The sequence below is a fragment of the Salvelinus namaycush genome, unplaced genomic scaffold (genome assembly GCF_016432855.1).
Source record: "Salvelinus namaycush isolate Seneca unplaced genomic scaffold, SaNama_1.0 Scaffold862, whole genome shotgun sequence".
Classification (NCBI taxonomy): Eukaryota; Metazoa; Chordata; class Actinopteri; order Salmoniformes; family Salmonidae; genus Salvelinus; species Salvelinus namaycush.
In genome coordinates, this window is record NW_024061600.1 from 46,156 (window position 1) to 66,486 (window position 20,331).

Here is a 20,331-nt window from a genome sequence, read left to right on the forward strand (position 1 = left end):
CCTTATATACTTTATTCTGTTTTATCCTTGGCTACTGTTTATGTTACCCCTGCCAGTACTTTATTTTGTTCCAAATAAAACCACTTGAAAACACCACACAGCCCGTTGAGAGCTACAGTACCTAGGTGGCGCCTAATTGAACAACAATGTAACTAAATGTATGAAAGCTATGTTACTCACAGAGCTGTGTTGGATAGTAATGTTCTTTAATTCTCTTTGGGATCCAATTAGTCATTCTAATTAGGTAAATACGTATGTAAAGTGTTTTAGTATTCAGGAACAAGCACTCAACACACACACACGTTTTACCCTGGTTGAGAAGGACGGAATGGAGTGTGTTTCTGATTGAACAGACAAACACCTAAAAGCTGAAAGCTCTGTCCTCCAACCAAGGGCCTTCCTTTTAACTACAATATATATTTTACTATACACCATCCTGTTTCATTGATAACTGTCAGATATCAACTGCTATTAAGATATACAGGTACTGTACAGTACATATAAAATCAAATGTTATTGATCACATACACATGGTTAGCAGTTGTTATTGTGAGTGTAGCGAAATGCTTGTGGTGTAGCGAAATACTTGTCTGGTCTGGTATGACGTCAATTATGATTTCACACATATTGATATGCTACAGTTACTGGCTGATAAGGTATCATAAACTAAAGCCACTGGATACAATTGTATTATAAGATAAGAGTCAGTAACCATGTATTCATTGTCTTACAGAGAAAGATCATTGAGTTTACTGGAGCAACAATATCCAGCTCTTTTCTCTGTGAGATGTAGTGAGTCAGTAACCATGTTTTGTGAGAGCTACTGTACAGTAGCACGACAGCGTCAGTCTTCATTCAGTTCATTGAGTTCAATTATCTGAATCACCTTTTACCTACAGTACTGAATAACAGACATACTGTATCGATTAGACAGCAACAGGCTTTCATTCATGTTTTCCATGGCCCTTTCATTGCAGCTGACACACGGACACAATTAGCTGTCATTTCCCCCCTTTTTAGCTCCACCTGCTCCAGTTATAAATGGATACGAGAGAGAGAGAGAGAATGATCAGCGACATTCTATTCATTTATTCTTATTGATACTGATCTGCATTTCATAGTCATGATGAATCACAGTGATTTGGTAGACTTGCCTTTACAAAAATGTACAATGATTTAATAAGAAAACAGTTATTCCTGTAATGTCCCATTATAAATTCTTGCATCATCCCAATCGTTTTTTTTGTATCATATTAACTTCTAAAGTGCTGGCTTTGTTCCAATCAATCAATCAAATCAATATAAAAAGTCTTACATACTGTATGATATATTATGTATATTGATTACATGGCTAACCCCCCTCAGGGGGGTATGTTTAGCTTTTTCCCTAGCACTACACAGCTGATTCAAATAATCAAAGCAAGATAATGTGGAAAACCCTTCTCTAAGTCTCATTTGCACACTCTCTCACTGTCTTCTCTTTTGCTATCCTCTGTTCATCTCTCTTTCTCATCCTTTCCACATCTCCTCACATCCCTCTCTCCAGAAACAGTTGTTCCCGGTACTCTCTCCACCTCCTCACCCCTGTGTATCCCTCACAGAACTCCCTCACCCCCTCCCATAGCGACTTATTCAGATACACATGAACCATCACCCTCCCCTTCACCTCCCTCCTCTCCCTCACTTTCTCTAAATGGCCGGCAAGTGCCCTCTTTGCTGAAACTAGATCAGTTCCAAACATATCGATATTGAATCTCAGCGATCCTCCCTTGTACGGGATTGGATAAGGCGGAGTGTAAAAGCTGAGGAAGGAAGGTCTTTCCGGCTTGTCGGCCAACCAGGTGAGGTTTCGCCTTGCTAAGATCTCAAGGTTTCCTTCGATTGGTTGTAAGGGCTGCCAGTCTTGGATAATGGCACCACCAGGAAGTTGAACCCTGGAGGGGAGTTCAGGATCAAGGAGGATGTTCTTCAGGTGTTGCTCATCCTCTATCAGAACCATTTGAGGGACGGACCCACCTGGCTCACTTCCTGTGGTGGAATGTAGTTTGTTCCTCAGGTGTGAGACGAAACCCTCGAAACTGTCGGCCTCCCCGATGAATGAGAGAGCAGCCTAGAGAGAGAGAGAGAAAGACAGAGGGAGATTAAGAGGGGATGGGTGGAGAGAGATAATGAGGGAGTGGGAGAGAGAAATTAAGAGAGAGAAAGAAAAAGAGTGGGTGAAAACAGTACAGAGCAAACATATAGACGAGGGGGATGAAGCGGAGGTAGATGTAAAAAGAAGAAAGAGGGGTGGTTTGACACCTGAATTACGAGTCCATTGTGGTGTTTTCCCCCTTGTGAAAGGTGCAGCAATAGTTTGTGTGTTTGTGTGTGTATCTGTGTGTGCGCGCAAGTCTCTTAGCAATACAAGCACAGCCTATCCCTAACAAGCTCCCTCAGAAACTCAATGAATAAATCATCCATTCAACTTTATTGGCTGAGGTCAAAAGTAGAGCACTATATGGAACAGGTTCCATTTGGGACGCACCCTTTGACTCAGTTAAATTAGATATAACCGGTCTCCATGTGGTCCTCAATTGGACTACTGCCGCAATAAACCAGTCTAAGTGTTTCAATTAGTACACAGCACTGTTTCGTATTGTATTCACCACACCAGTACCCATGACACAGGCTTGCATCCCAAATGGCACCCTATTCGCGCTGTAGTGCACTGGAGCCATATGGGCCTTGGTCAAAAGTAGTGCACTATATAGGGGATAGGGTGCCATTTAGGACAGACACACATGCTGTTTCTTCCTTTAGTCAGGTGTTCTTTGAAAGGCAGTTGTATAGAGCACCACACGCCACACGCTGAGACAGACTTTTAACCACTCTGTGTTTCCAGTTATAAGATACTGACAAGATAAGAAATAGGAAATGCAGACAGTCTGTCTGGACATTTGCCTTTCAAATGGCTTTGACACAGAAGTAAAAATTCCAAAAATAAAATTCGTAGAAATACAATGTACAGAATTGCTGACTATTTCAACCACTTTTATTACTAGAATAATATTGTCATTGATAAGCTGAGTCAGAATTTAGAAATTGAACCAGGATGTGAACATGAAGATAGAGTTTGGGTTGTGGTTGAGGTTAGGGTAAGGTTTGAATCGGGATGTGGACATGAAGCTATAGGATAAGGTTTAAGAGGGTTTCTGTTTGTGCTGATATAAAAACGTGGGTTGCACGGGCCTATTGCAACTTCCTCCTCGGTCTGCATATGTATATGGAAATTCAGTCTGGAGAGGGTGGGGGAACATGGGGCGGTAAATCAGTCTGGTCTGGAGAGGGTGGGGGAACATGGGGCGGTGAATCAGTCTGGTCTGGAGAGGGTGGGGGAACATGGGGCGGTGAATCAGTCTGGTCTGGAGAGGGAGGGGGAACATGGGGCGGTGAATCAGTCTGGTGTGGAGAGGGTGGGGGAACATGGGGCGGTAAATCAGTCTGGTCTGGAGAGGGAGGGGGAACATGGGGCGGTAAATCAGTCTGGTCTGGAGAGGGTGGGGGAACATGGGGCGGTAAATCAGTCTGGTCTGGAGAGGGAGGGGGAACATGGGGCGGTAAATCAGTCTGGTCTGGAGAGGGAGGGGGAACATGGGGCGGTAAATCAGTCTGGTCTGGAGAGGGTGGGGGAACATGGGGCGGTAAATCAGTCTGGTCTGGAGAGGGTGGGGGAACATGGGGCGGTAAATCAGTCTGGTCTGGAGAGGGAGGGGGAACATGGGGCGGTAAATCAGTCTGGTCTGGAGAGGGTGGGGGAACATGGGGCGGTGAATCAGTCTGGTCTGGAGAGGGTGGGGGAACATGGGGCGGTAAATCAGTCTGGTCTGGAGAGGGTGGGGGAACATGGGGCGGTAAATCAGTCTGGTCTGGAGAGGGTGGGGGAACATGGGGCGGTGAATCAGTCTGGTCTGGAGAGGGTGGGGGAACATGGGGCGGTAAATCAGTCTGGTCTGGAGAGGGTGGGGGAACATGGGGCGGTAAATCAGTCTGGTCTGGAGAGGGTGGGGGAACATGGGGCGGTAAATCAGTCTGGTCTGGAGAGGGTGGGGGAACATGGGGCGGTAAATCAGTCTGGTCTGGAGAGGGTGGGGGAACATGGGGTAAGTTTTTATTCAACACTACTACAAAACATAAAACGCGCTTCTTTCTACGTCCACTTGCGTTGCAGCTGCAATGAATGAGTAGCCAAATGTATCGATAGCCCTGCCTTTTCATTATTATTATTAGCCCGTCGTGTGCGACTCGAGTTTCGCCATCAGGTGGAAGACTGTGTCCTCTCTCTCTGGTCAGTCTCACCAGAGGAAAGGAAGGAGAGAGTAGAGACCGTGAGAGGTGGACCCCTCTGCTGCTCTCTCTCTCTCCCTCCGCTGATACTAATGCCGTGTTCAAAAAAACTGGGAACTCAGAAGTCGGTAATCTTTGACTTCCGACTTCAGTGCATTCAAGACAACTGGGAACTGGATTAGACCGGGATAAATCATTTTGAACGGTTATACAACTCGTAAACTCTAACCAAGTTCCCAGTTATCTTGAAAGCAACATGACCATCAGATGCAGTTATTATCAGTCCAGTCAAATTAAAAAGCAAATTAACAAATTATTCAAATTTTTGCCCAGCTGTGCCTTGCAAGTGTTACACAAACTGATCTATTTTGTTATCAAAACTCGAGTTTTGAAATATAATATAGCCAATATGCTGTGATACTGTATTAGGCCTACTTCACAAACCTCATTCCTACAGAACTGTTTTTATTTGGTTAATGTTACATTTTCATGTTTTTTTTTCCCCGGAGTGGGAAATCTGCGATTTGATCTTGACTCAGAAAAGGTTGGTGACCACTGGGTTAGGGGGAAAATCAAGCAATCTGTTCTGTGGCTGAATTCAAGTATTTTTTGTTGTGTTATTAAACTATGTAACCCTTGTGTTGCATAGTTTGTAACGAGAGCCCACGAGTTCTGTTAATAACAGTTCTGTTATTGACAGCGCCCCCTTTCAACCTATCACAAGACCAAAAAACGGATCTCCCTTCCTCACCTTACGACTCTGAATGGCCCTGAGGAGGTCAGGAGATAGAAGACAGATGCCTTTGGCAAGTCAGCAGAACATCTTATGATCTGTATATGTTACTGGATAAACGACCAATCAGGATATGAGTACTAAGAGATTGCAAGGGAGGGACTTTTTATTCCTACTCTTTGTCACAAAGAGAAAATGGCGCCAATAGCGCAAATTACATGTAAACACGTTTTATAAACACTGTATTAAACTGAAGGACTCATGACATGTTGTTATAACTTGAAACATAATGTAATATCTCTTCTGATCCTCCTATGTAAAAAATAAAATAACGGACATTTTGCCGTAACATGAATGTACGCACTTTTACACAAGGAGTGTTGGGTACATACAGGCTACGCCGTATCATATTAGAGATTGTGAAACGGACTTCTGTTCAAGAAAAGCATGCTATGAACACTTATGAGTAAGTCTTATACCCTGACCACACCGCTCGCGTCGCGCACACGAGCGTTGCAAAATAAATGTAGAAATCTATGTTATTCAATTATTGCACCCACACTGCGCGTCTGCGTTGCCAAGCGCTAAAATAGAAATCAGTTCTATTTCTGACGCAGATCGCGCTGCAAGTTCTGCCTCTCCCATCTCCTCATTGGTTTATAGAAGCAGGTACCCACGTGCCATCTCCTCATTGGTTATACCCACGTGAGTGATTGAAAGACGAACTGTGTTGCCGGTCGTCGTGGTAATACTATGAAGGTTTAGATGCCAATCACCATATAAGTTCAATGATGAAAAAGCCTGGAAGGAGGAGAGATGACTAGAAACAATTCGGTTGACCGTTTTGTGTGTGGATTAATTGTCTGTGTAGAGGACCTTGTGCATTTCAGGTAAAATAACAACTCAATGTTTATATCCCAGGACAAATTAGCTAGCAACAGCAAGCTAGCTAAATAGGACAAATGAGCTAGCAAGTGCAAGCTAACTAGCTACATTCCATTTCCATAATTCCATTTCCTAAATTAATGTCATTGGTTCAAAGTTTGTTTTGATATTTTAACCTGCGTGTCGTGATCACGTTTGGTGTGGGGGGGACAAAATAAATGTATGCACGATGGCGCACCCGCGTATCCGGTTTGGGTTCCGTGTCAGGTTTATCTCAGGCTGGGGATGTTGTGGTGGATTGTCTTGGTGAAGGTAAGCGGGAGAGTCTCACAATGGGCTCTGGGAAACAGACTGTGTGGGTTGGGTAGGAGGTAGGTGGAGAGGTTAGTATTGGGGAGGGTTCAGAAGGGAAACTGTCAGGATTGTTTTTCCCTTTGTTTTGTCCGATCATCACAACTTTCTCCACCTTTACCCCTTTCTCCATAGTCACCACCCCAGAGAGGTCTTGGTGTGTATTGGGTTGGGTCCCTGTGTTGGGTTGTGGTTGAGGGTTTGGGTTAGGGTTGTGGTTGAGGGTTACGGTAAACAAAACCCTTCAAACAGTTTTCTACACCACTCAGATAAAAAAAAAGTTGAGGGTTTGTATAGTACAGTAAACTATACACAGAAAAATATATATAGTAAAGTATACAGTAGTATAGTATATATTAGTATAGTGTGAATTATAACTCACCCGTCTCCCTAGCTCTGTGAACTTGGATAATGCCTGTGTGGGCCCAGCTGAAGGGTCGTCAACCTTGGTTAGTCTCTTGGTCCTGACGCTGGGGTACAGCTGCTGGATGTACTGGTCAGCAAATCTGTATATGTATACATTTCGTACATTTGTCTTTAATTTACGATGGACTTGAGCTGTGTATGTGACGTTATTTGGTGTTTACTATGTTTGTTGCTGTTCTTTTTTGTTGTGTGTAAAAAAAAAAATCTGCAAACGAATAAATCATATAAAAAGATCAGCAAACCTCTGGATAACCCTAGCCACGCCACGACCCCTCTCGCTGGGGCACACCCTCAACCCCTCCACCACCACCGTACACCCCTCGTCAACGATTAGACCAGACTCCAGCGCCACCTGGGGGAGAGGGGAGGGATGACGATGGATTTAGGGATGGAAGGATGGATGGTAGAGAGGGAGGGATGGAGGGAGGGAGAGATACAGAAGGAATAAATAGGGATGGATGGAAGTAGCGAGAGAGAGTGAGAGCACTACACACTGACCAATTTGCCGTCTCTGCGTCCCAGGATAACTACTCTGTCAGGCTCCGTCATCCAACCGGCATATCGATGAGGCAGGTAGTCATTCCCTCCGTAGATGTTAACAGAAATGGACATGACAGTCATCGTAGTCCTTTTGTTCAGCCACCCAGAATGTCAGGCCGTCGCTCTCCCCAACACAGCTACCTGCCATGGTTTCTGTCCTGTAAAAGTTGTGGTTTACAAACAATGGAGTAAATAATTATTGGCTATATATCAGTGGTCAGCAACCGGTCAATCGCGATCAACTGGTTGATCTCCAAGGCATTCCTAGTCAATCGGCAAGCATTTATGTAAAAAAAAAAACATGAAGCCTTACATTTGTTTTTATTTATATTTGCTGTTCTTGTTTTTAGAGGGTGTTGGCGGTAGGTGCAGCGAATTCAGCTGCCCTGCGCACTGGATAGGTGAAGTGTCCCCATTCTTTCCCCCGGAGGGTCCAGAGAGCAACTCAAGTGCACTACAAGCCTACTGCTGGCCAATCGCATGGCTCAGATTACAGTGTCTGCAGTAACGTAGCAGGTGTAAAAGAAAGGTACAGCAAAGTTGATATTGTGAGATTAAAATATTTAAAACCATGACTAGAGAGAGACTGTCAATTAATACAGCAAAGAGCTGCTGTTTTTACGAGTGAGTTCATGTTTAAGTTCCTACTCAGCACTGTCAACACTTTTTATTCAACACTTTTATGAGCAATAAAATGCAACCTCATCCTACTTCCACTTGCGCTACAGCCAGCACTGCAGCTGTAATGAATGAGTAGGAAAGTGTATCGATAGGCTTGCGTTGTTATTAATAGTGGCAGGGGTCTTTTTCAATATCGAGGAATATGTCACTCTCTGTTCATAGGAGTAACAACAATTTGTGCATGAGGCAGAAATAATGCGGTGCCACCTGAGTTTTGCCATCAGCTGGAAGATGGTAGAGGTGTGCAGTTTTCAAACAATTTATTATTTTTGATCAACGCTTTTTGACCTACTCGTGGCTATGTTCATTTTAGTCGTTATTTTGACCTGCCAGTGCTGGCCGCAATGAGTCCTTCAGCAGGATTAATGCACGCTCCTCTGGCTCCAGAGACGTGCTCCGACCACCAACGGTCTGTCATATGCGCGCAGGAAAATAGATCAAGAGCATAGAAAAGAAAAATACATGTTTAGAAATGATAATTGATCGCATGGTGCAAAAATGACTGCAGCTAATTGATTATTGAATGTTATGGATACAGCTTTGTAGAACCAAAACTTACATTACACAGCCTCTGCTAACAAACTCGAACTCGAGAACGATTCGTTTTGGGGTTGCAGTTCGCGAACGACTGTGCTTATCATCTTGCCTGTGTCATGACGTTGGGTTGGGGGGTAGGTTTATGACAGTCATAAATACCTCTTTCCCCCTTTTTCTCTCTCCCTACTATAACTGATGTGACATAAGAAAACCCCTTGGTTAACATAGAGATTCTGGGAACATCAGAAGTGGGGGGAAATGAACTATATTCTGGTAATCCGACCAACTGAACATATGCGGTGGTACTTAAGGTATATTATGTCAGTTCGGTTGCCCTCTGACATTCTCATCAATGATAGAATGACAAACTCTACTGTGGAAAGTCTAAACGTCAGAGGTATCGGATTCACATGGAATTGTTGTTTAATTCAAATGTTTGAATATGAAATTATTTGTGAAGAGATGAAATTTAATTTTAGCTTCCAAATGAGAGATTTGTGCTTTCATAAGTTTTCCTCTGCTCACAGTGGCATGCCCCTGTGAAGAGGCATGGGTTATAAACTTTTCAGACACACCCCTCTCCCTCCACTATAAAAGCCATTGACAAGAATATAACTTTCTGTTCCGGGCACACCAGGATGACGATCCGGTGTCAGAATGGTTCAGATAATAACTACAGAACTAAGCCAACAGCAGCATGGACTTTGATTGTGAATGGTATGAACTTTGAACTCGTATTCACTACAGAAGTGATATCTCCTAGCCGTCGAGTTAGCAACAGCTGCTACAATCGCAGGTTAGGAAGGACAGTCCGAGTATCCCGTCTACTACACACAACGTTACTCCAACGTATCCAGTGACTACCAGAGACATTCTCCAAAGGACAGAGGACTCGGGTTGGCGATACGGTCTTCCATCTACCACCAACCTACTGAAGCGCAGCTCAGAGTAAATATTTATTGCATTTTCCTTTTCAAATGGGCGGTAATTTAGAATGCATAAGATACTGTATTTACGATAGCACAGCTCGCCTATGTTCCAGTCTCCCGCTCTTTCACTAAAACCCCGCCCCTTTTCTTTGTGTAACAAGCTGTCATATCTATTCCGCCCGCTAGGGACGTTTTCCTGTATGACGTAATTTGTGATCAAGTTATGATTTAATTGTATATGTGTGATTCTGTGTGATTAGTTAGGTATTTAGTAAATAAATTATTAAACCCAATTTTGTATTGCTGATTCAACTTGTTAGCCAGGATTCTTGCAGATAATCAAGGATTTACAACTTTCAGATGAGACTGAATAAAATGACGATTAATGTGACTGTTATGGATGTAAAATCTTACTAAATCTTTAAGAGTTTATTCGAAAGATAACAGCTCTATAAATATTCTTTCGTGGTGTCCCTCTCTAGTTAATTAACATTTACATGATTAGTTCAATCAGGTAATATTAATTACGGAGAAATTATTTTATAGAATAGCATGTCATAGCAATTAATCTGGCATAGTCAAAGACACGACACCTGGCTACCCATACTCCTTGCTCTGGCCAACGCCCACGGACATTCGTTTCTTCTCCACAATGAGAAGTATGTAGCGAATAACAGAGCAGCGGAATCATTTTGTGTGTCGTCAGGCTAATTATCATCCTCACGGCAGTCAGGCAATGCCAAGAGTCATTGATAATCTAGTCCAGTTACGGCCACAACTAGACCTCGTTTCAAACGTATAAAGAAATAATCGTATTGTTATGCCTAGCAATCAACAAAGTATTCACACCCCTTTACTTTTTCCACATTTTGTTGTGTTACAGCCTCAATTTAAAATGGACGAAATGTAGATGTTTTTGTCACTGGCCTACACATAATACCCCATAATGTCAGTGTCAAAATTATGTTTTTCACTTAATATTTTTTCAAATTAATTAAAAATGAAAAGCTGAAATGTCTTGAGTTAATACGTATTCAACCCCTTTGTTATGGAAAGTAAAAGTTTGCTTAACGAGTCACACAGCGGATTCATGGACATGGACTCACTCTGTGTGCAATAATAGTGTTTAACATGATTTTTGAATGACTACCTCATCTCTGTACCCCACGCATGCAATTATCTGTAAGGTCCCTCAGTCGAGGAGTGAATTTTAAACACAGATTCAACCACAAAGACCAAGAAGGTTTTCCAATGCCTCGCAAAGAAGGGCACCTATTGGGTATATTGGTAAAACAATTGAAAACATTGAATATCCCTTTGACCATGGTGAAGTTATTAATTATAGGTTAGATGGTTTATCAAAACACCCAGTTATTACAATGATACAGGTGTCCTTCCTAACTCAGTTGCCGGAGAGGAAGGAAACCGCTCAGGAATTTCACCATGAGGCCAATGGTGCATTTAAAACACTTACAGAGTTTATTTGCTGTACTAGGAGAAAACTGAGGATGGATCAACAACATTGTAATTACTCCACAATATATAACAACCTAATTGACAGAGTGAAAAGAAGGAAGCTTGTACAGAATACAAATATTCCTAAAAATGCATCCTGTTTGCAACAAGACACTAAAGTAATAATGCAAAAAAAATGTGGCCAAGCAATTAACTTATGGTCCTGAATAGAAAGCGTTATGTTTGGTGCAAATCCAATACATTACTAAGTACCACTCTCCATATTTTCAAGCATAGTGGTGGCTGCATCATGTTATGGGTATGCTTGTTATCGTTAAGAGATGGGGAGTTTTTCAGGACAAAAATTAAATGGAATAGAGCTAAGCACAGGCAAAATCCTTGAGGAAAACTCGGTTCAGTCTGCTTTCCACCAGACACTGGGAGATGAATTCACATTTCAGCAGGACAATAACCTAAAACACAAGGCCAAATCTACACTGGAGTTGCTTACCAAGAATACAGTGAATGTTCCTGAGTGGCCGAGTTACAGTTTTTACTTAAATCTTCTTGAAAATCTATGACAAGACTTGAAAATAGTTGTCGAGCAATGATCAACATTCAATTTGACAGAGCTTGAAGAATTTTGAAAAGAATAATGGGCAAATATTGTACAATCCAGGTGTGCAAAGGTCTTAGAAACGTACACAGAAAGACTCACGGCTGTAATTCCTGCCAACAGTGATTCTAACATGTATTGACTCAGGGGTGTGAAAACGTATGTAAATTAGATGTTTCCGTTTTCATTTTCAATACATTTGCAAAAATGTCTAAAAACATGTTTTCACTTTGTCATTATGGGTATTGTGTGTAGGATGAGTGAGATTTAAAAAAAAATATTGAATTCAATTTGAATAATGCAAAGAACAATGGTCTGAACAACAATGCATTGGCAGGGCAATTCAAGCAAAGCCAAAATGCGGTGATAATGTATTGGGCCTATAGCCTTCTGCACAAACCTCATTGCTACAGTACTGTTTTTAGGGTAATGTTGCATAGGCTTACGTTTTTTTAAGTCATTTAAAAAAAATCAGAGCAATAGATCTCGGCTTGCATTTTGACTCAGAAAGTGATCTTGACTCAGAAAATGTTGGTGACCATTGCTATATATAATTAATTTAAAAGTTAAAAAAATGGATTGAGAATGTTAAGTATTGCCGCTTGTTATCATCTAGTTAAATAAACGTATTTCCGGCATCTGTATGCTTGTCGATTTCTGTGTCTTTATGCGTACGTGTCAGTGAAAGTGTTGAGGAGTAGTGAGCTACATATAGTTCAACTGGTAATTTAACTACATTTTGCAGTAGCTTCCCACTGGGCAAAAACTGGTTAAATCAACATTGTTTCCACGCCATTTCAACCTCCAAAAAGTATGTGATGACGTTGAATCAACGTGGGAAACATATTCGATTTGTAAAAAGTTAACATAAGGGCATTTTGTCTTTTTCACCCAACTTTTAGCCTAAATCCAGTGACATGGTGATTTTTTTGTTGTTGATTTCATGTTGAATTCACATTGACAACTCAACCACATGTAAACCTGTGCCCAGGGGGTTGGTGGTAGTTGAACTAAATTAAAATCTAGGAAGTGTTTTCAGTAGTTAATAAAAAAAATAAAAAATGTAATAAAACAAAGTATTTCCTTTCTTTTTCAGCTTCAGACTGGCCTATTTCTCACTTGAAACATCGTTTTTGTGTTTAATAGTTAATAGGCTAAATTACACGATTTGTCCTGCAGTGTGCCTGCCTGCTGCCTTCTGGATCTCTTCACGCAGAGGTTGCCTTTTTAAAAGGAGACAATGTAAATCTTTTAGATTATCTGTGTGCTTTCCCCATGCTTGCAAGTAGTTCACAGCCGTAGTGAACAGCCGTAGTGAAGAATGATTGTGATGTTTTGAGAAAGCTCTCTTTAGACATGGCTCCATTTTCCTCTAGCTCTCTCAGAAGTCCTCTGACCAAAACTGGAATGAAGTTGTCATCACGTCTTGAGTTGAATTTTGCCTCAACGTTTCTCCGAATTGCAGCAGACTCCACAGCACCGTGGTCCTGGCCTCCAAGCATCTTGATCGTGTCACTGAATACGGTCAAGTTTCCATGGACAAAGGCTAGCCAAAGTTCAGTCAGTGGATCTTCGAACATTGTTCGCAGGACAACAGGGCATTTGTCTTCAGAAATAAAAAAGGATTTCAAATGGCACATACATTTTCATCACTCTTTCTAGAGCAGGGATCATGGACATCCAACGAACATTGCTGTGTCCTAAAATGTTATGGTACTCCTGGCCAACAAACTCACAAAAGCCCTTCAGTCTTTCTACTCTGACGGTGAAAATATGAACATATCCAAATATCTTTTTGAGCAGGTACTCAACATCATATCCAACGCTGTTCTGGCCGTGTTATGAATGATGTGGGCAGGTACTCAACATCATATCCAACGCTGTTCTGGCCGTGTTATGAATGATGTGGGCAGGTACTCAACATCATATCCAACGCTGTTCTGGCCGTGTTATGAATGATGTGGGCAGGTACTCAACATCATATCCAACGCTGTTCTGGCCGTGTTATGAATGATGTGGGCAGGTACTCAACATCATATCCAACACTGTTCTGGCCGTGTTATGAATGATGTGGGCAGGTACTCAACATCATATCCAACGCTGTTCTGGCCGTGTTATGAATGATGTGGGCAGGTACTCAACATCATATCCAACGCTGTTCTGGCCGTGTTATGAATGATGTGGGCAGGTACTCAACATCATATCCAAAGCTATTCTGGCCGTGTTATGAATGATGTGGGCAGGACAACCTAAGCCAATCACCTCCCGCTGCAGAGCATTGTTAACTATGGTATGGACATTGGCCCTCCCCAACCTATTCAGTCCTCCAAAGTTGGTATTTGTTGTCGGCAGAGAATGTTTTCCGGGTAACATTTTTGGATGACCACCAGGACCTCAGCTGCAATTTCCTCTGCTGTTTCTCCATTAAATTCAACAAAATCAAGCAGTTTTGTTTCCACAGATGTGCTGCCATCACATATCTTACATATGACTACTATTGGCAGCAGCTTACATGTCCATGATTGGACGCATCAATGGACAGGGACACAAATTCAACCTGGTCTAGGTCCTGTGTTACCAAAGTAGTTGCCCATGGTGCTAACACGTTACTCAATATGGCGTCACATTTTGTCCTACCACATGTAAACGTTGGCTCATAAAGCTTTCGTGTCAGTTGTGCTGTGCAGTCCATAGATCTGTAACTATGATTATGTCACATAGTGTGGTATAAATTGGCAGGCTCTGTAACCATATCTTTACCTTTCCTCCTCTGTCTCCTTCACTCTCCTTCCTCTCCACTACTAATGTTATCCATGAACATTTCTAAATATATTTTCACACTACTTATTATAATGCCAAACCATTAAAATTGTAATCTACAAAAATATTCTCAGAATTAATTGTGCATTCATTTAATATAATCATATTTTCAAAATAGCCCGTCCACTGCATGTTTACATGTGAACGTTTTTTAACCTAGCTACCATAACAGTAACTTAGCTAGCTAACTTAGTCTACATAGCTAACGTTAGCTAGCATAACCTATTTAAAACCTTATAGAGCAGATCATCTATCTATATAATAAATTGTGACTTAACATCACTAGCTAGGATCTCAAACGAGTGTAACTTACCTGGCTTGAAAAGACGTTTGTGGTGATGTGTTGATGTTGTGGATTCACTTGACACTTGCTAGCTTCTGGCCGAGTTTCCCACAGCAGTTTTCTCTAAAACTATCGCAAGCAAGTAGGTAGTAGAAGAAGAGTGAATGAAGCTGCTATAGCGAGCAGCCCCCTCTACTGGACAAAACAAGCACAACGCGATTGAGACGTCAGCCGGTAGGCTCTGCTGCCCGGTCTTTCTTGCCAAGTAAAGTATTTCACTTTGCGGTCTGTTTTTAACGCACAGTTAAAAACAGGTAGAGTGGCCACAGGCCACCAAAAACGGGGACTGTCCCCGGAAAATGGGGACGTCTGGTCAACCTATTCTAAAGCCATTCAGTGTCCTAGCTGTTACATTGCAACATCACCACCCTGAATTTACTGTAGGCTTGTAATTTACAGTAGGTTTGTAATCAGACAGACAGACAGCAGGTGTAGTTAGACATTCAACACAGAACAATACACGCAGGCTATGTCAGCCAATATCAAAAACCAATCAATTTTAGGCTATATAGGGATCCGTTTTCAATGCACCCCAACAAAACATATAACTTTGTTGTTGCAATGGTACAATTACTTTTCCATTAAGAAGTTGTTAAACATAGGGCTAGACTTGCAAACACTGGACATTATCACAATAGCAGACGTTTTCTCATTGCAACTTTATCTGAAAAATAATATGATTAAAAAAAGATTAACTTTATGTGTAAAGAATCTATATACAGAGAATGAACAACGTTTCATACCCCGTGACTTGCTTTGTCGCCTGGAAATCCTTGAGTTTACTAGTAATCTGCCAGCAGCACAAAAAATAACGTCATATTTATATGGTAATAAGAAACCTTCAAAATAAAAGCCCGCATTTCAAAACATTGCAATATGGTTAAATCATTCAAAAGATGTTTAATTTTCAGCAATGGCCACTTTTGTTGTCCCAACAATAAAAGGCTATTAGTAATTTATGTCTCAGCTAATGTGGGGTGGAAAATATTCAGTAGAGTCTCTACTAACCAAATATGGTTAGTTTTTGAGGGGGATAATGTCACACGGTCTGCTGCTGGCTTTTCACTCTATCCGCTATATAGCCTCCAATACAAAACACTGTTATAGACTGTACATGGGATACATATTGGCTTGTAGAGAGAACTTTTCTACCTGTCTCAGCTAAAGTGAGGTGAAAAATACTTAGTAAATACTTAATACTACTAACTCGATATGGTTAGTTTTGGATGGGGACTGTGTCGTACATATCCAGCAACACAGCTTTAAATTACTTTGGTACTATCCATTGTCCTGAAATCAATACCCACTCAACAACAAAAAAAGAATCACAAAAGCTAAATGTTTTTTTATTAAAATGAAAATCAAATGTATTTACAAGTTAAATGTAATGAATATTAACCAGGCTATTAGGACACAGTGTAATTTTACTTTTTACCCTGCGATATCCAATTGATAGTTACAGTCTTGTCCCATCGCTGCAACTCCCCTATGGACTCGGGGGAGGCGAAGAACGAGAGCCATGCGTCCTCCTAGTGCATTCGGAAAGTATTCAGACCCCTTGACTTTTCCCACATTTTGTTAGGTTACAGCCTTATTCTAAAATTGATTAAATTAAACAAATCCCTCATCAATCTAAACACAATACCCCATAATGACAAAGTAAAAACAGTTTTTTTGAAATGTTTGCAAATGTATTAAAAAACAGAATTACCTTATTTAGATAAGTGTTCAGACCCTTTGCTATGAGACTCGAAATTGAGCTTGAGTGCATCCTGTTTCCATTGATCATCCTTGAGATGTTTCTACAACTTGATTTGTCTCCAACTGTGGTTAAATTCAATTGATTGGACATGATTTGGAAAGGCACACACCTGTCTATATAAGGTCCCACAGTTGGCAGTGCATGTCAGAGCAAAAACCAAGCCATGAGGTCAACGGAATTGTCCGTAGAGCTCAGAGACATGATTGTGTTGAGGCGCAGATCTGGGGAAGGGTACCAAAACATTTCGGCAGGATTGAATGTCCCCAAGAACACAGTGGCCTCCATCATTGTTAAATGGAAGATGTTAGGAACCACCAATACTCTTCCTATAGCTGTCCGCCAGGCCAAACTGAGCCATCGTGGGATGAAGGGTCTTGGTCAGGCCTTCACCAAGAACCCGATGGTCACTCTGACAGAGCTGCAGAGCTCACTCTGTGGAGATGGAAAACCTTGCAGGTGGACACCCATCTCTACAGCACTCCACCAATCAGGCCTTTATGGTAGAGTGGCCAGACGGAAGCCACTCCTCAGTAAAAGGCACATGACAGCCCGCTTGGAGTTTGCCAAAAGACACCTAAAGGACTCTCAGACCATGAAAAACAAGATTCTCTGGTCTGATGAATCCAAGATGAAACTCTATAGCCTGAACGCCAAGCTTCACATCTGGAGGAAACCTGACACCATCCCTACGGTGAAGCATGGTGGTGGCAGAATGTTTTTCAGCAGCAGGGACTGGGAAACTAGTCAGGATCAAGGGCAAGATGAACGGAGCAAAGTACAGAGAGATCCTTGATGAAAACCTTCTACAGAGCGCTCAGGTTCACCTTCCTACAGGACAACAACCCTACAGTAAGCACACAGCTAAGACAACGCAGGAGTGGCTTCGGGACAAGTCTCTGAATGTCCTTGAGTTCCCCAGACAGTTTTAGAATAAGGCTGTAACGTAACAAATGTGGAAAAAGTGAAGGGGTCTGAAAACCTTCCGAATGCACTGTGGACATATGCATTTAGTCCTGTATGTTATATTAATTCCAAAACAATACAGTAATGTACTGATGTTGTGTTGAATATCAGTTGGAAAGACAATACACCGTAACACTTTTTTTTGCTTACCCTGTTTGCTTCCAGTGTGAAATAAAAAGCCTTTCCATACTAGAATTTCAAGCACTCTTGTCCTTGCCCAGATGGAGGTGCCAAATACAGATTCTTAGCAGTTGACTGTTCGAGAAGCCGACTGCATCAAAAACACAATGTCAGCATTGATGGACTGGCATACCCTTTAACGACCTACATTAACCTAAAGGTCATGTTGATGGCTGCACCTTTACACATTTAGATCAGCCCAAGGCCAGCCTTAACATGAGCCAAAATATGCATCAATTTAATCACTTGGCCTGGCAAATAAAATATTTTTGATGTAGTATCCTAGTAAAATCATGTTGCTACAGGTTTCTAACACTCCAATTATGTAGAGCCTTCCAACGATTTTCTTAAACCCACCTTGGTCGCAGTTAATCCAATCATTGTTCCCCAATAATCAGGGACTGATTTAGACCCGTGTGCAATTAATTATCAGGTAGAACAGAAAACCAGCAGACTCCAGACCTCATAGGGTAGTAGTTGAATACCCCTGCCATGTATAGTGTATTGTATTGCAGTGAATGGAATGGGTGGAGTAAGGAGTCGCCAGCATTCTGTTTTGGAAACTCTATTGAGTAATTCCAATAACATTCATTTGTATTTTATTAAAAGTGTATTTCTTCAAATACAGCCTACACAATAGTTTTCAACATACCAGCATTTGTGTAAACGTTCAAAAGAAATGCTGGTATAAAAATCAAATACATCAAATTAACAATGTATTTTTTTAAAGGTGGTTGCAATGCTTTGTAAAACAGTTGTAATGCACCATAGTCCGATATATATATATATGTATTTTTTTTCCCCAAAGTTTATCATGTCTTTGCAGGAGGACTCTTATTTATTTTTTTAACTGCACTCCCCTGCTGCCAGCACAATATCCTGCTGCTAGGAGAACAGTAATTGCGAGTTTGAAGCCTTTCCCTTTCCCCTGCTGCAACCTGGACTCAGGGGTAGATGTAACATAATATAAGCAATCATGGAAACTCAATGACTACGGTATTTTACATTTGTTATGGTATGTCTTAATTTGTGGAAGTCCATCATTCATTTCGTATGATACAGTTGAAGTCGGAAGTTTACATACACCTTAGCCAAATACATTTAAACTCAGTTTTTCACAATTCCTGACATTTAATCCTAGTAAAAAATCCCTGTCTTAGGTCAGTTAGGATCACAACTTTATTTTAAGAATGTGAAATGTCAGAATAATAGTAGAGATAATTATTTATTTCAGCTTTCATTTCTTTCATCACATTCCCAGTGGGTCAGAAGTTTACATACACTCAATTAGTATTTGGTAGCATTGCCTTTAAATTGTTTAACTTGGGTCAAACGTTTTGGGTAGCCTTCCACAAGCTTCCCACAATAAGTTGGGTGAATTTTGGCCCATTCCTCCTAACAGAGCTGGTGTAACTGAGTCAGGTTTGTAGGCCTCCTTGCTCGCACACATTTTTTCAGTTCTGCCCACAAATTTTCCGTAGGATTGAGGTCAGTGCTTTGTGATGGTCACTCCAATACCTTGACTTTGTTGTCCTTAAGCCATTTTGCCACAACTTTGGAAGTATGCTTGGGGTCATTGCCCATTTGGAAGACTCATTTGCAACCAAGCTTCAACTTCCTGACTGATGTCTTGAGATGTTGCTTCAATATATCCACATCATTTTCCTCCCTCATGATGCCATCTATTATGTGAAGTGCACCAGTCCCTCCTGCAGCAAAGCACCCCCCAACATGATGCTGACACCCCCGTGCTTCACGGTTGGGATGGTGTTCTTCAGCTTGCAAGCATCCCCCTTTTTCCTCCAAACATAACAACGGTCATTATGGCCAAACAGTTCTATTTTTGTTTCATCAGACCAGAGGACATTTCTCAAAAAAGTACGATATTTGTCCCTGTGTACAGTTGCAAACCGTAATCTGGCTTTTTTATGGCGGTTTTGTAGTAGTGGCTTCTTCCTTCTTCCTTTCTCTGAGCGGCCATTCAGGTTATGTCTATATAGGACTCGTTTTACTGTGGATGAAGATACTTTTGTACCTGTTTCTTCCAGCATCTTCACAAGGTCCTTTGCTGTTGTTCTGGGATTGATTTGCACTTTTCGCACCAAAGTACGTTCATCTCTAGGAGACAGAATGCGTCTCCTTCCTGAGCGGTAGGACGGCTGCGGGGTCCCATGGTGTTTACACTTGCGTACTATTGTTTGTACAGATGAACGTGGTACCTTCAGGCGTTTGGAAAATGCTCCCAATAATGAACCAGACTTGTGGAGGTCTACAATTTTTTTTCTGAGGTCTTGGCTGATTTCTTTGGATTTTCCCATGATGTCAAGCAAAGAGGCACTGAGTTTGAAGGTAGGCCTTGAAATACATCCACAGGTACACCTCCAATTGACTCAAATGATGTCAATTAGCCTATCAGAAGCTTCTAAATGTCACGCCCTGACCATAGAGAGCCCTCGGGGTTCTCTATGGTGCAATAGGTCAGAGCGTGACTAGGGGGTGTTCTAGTCATGAATTTCTATGTTGGTGTGAGTATGGTTCCCAATTGGAGGCAGCTGATGATCATTGCCTCTAATTGGGGATCATATTTAGTGTGGTCCTTTTCCCACCTGCGTTTGTGGGATATTGTTTTGGTTTAGTGCTATGTGCGCTACGTATGGCACGTTCGTTTATTCTTTGTTGTTTTGATGGTTCACTTTAATAAATATGTGGAACTCTACTCACGCTGTGCCTTGGTCCGCTTATTATGAATACAACGAACGTGACACTAAAGCCTTGACATCATTT

At 41.6% G+C, this 20,331-nt stretch overlaps 1 protein-coding gene across 1 annotated transcript; it reads right to left on the minus strand.

The window, feature by feature from the left end:
- Nucleotides 1–1,069: 1,069 nt before the first annotated feature.
- Nucleotides 1,070–15,431, minus strand: LOC120043087 (probable N-acetyltransferase 16). Its single transcript, XM_038987811.1, is given in 6 exon segments — nt 1,070–2,110; nt 6,678–6,801; nt 6,964–7,073; nt 7,220–7,336; nt 7,338–7,419; nt 15,386–15,431. Coding segments are annotated over 5 exon segments (1,005 nt in total). The 5' UTR covers nt 7,410–7,419; nt 15,386–15,431; the 3' UTR covers nt 1,070–1,528.
- Between the last annotated feature and the right edge of the window lie 4,900 nt (nt 15,432–20,331).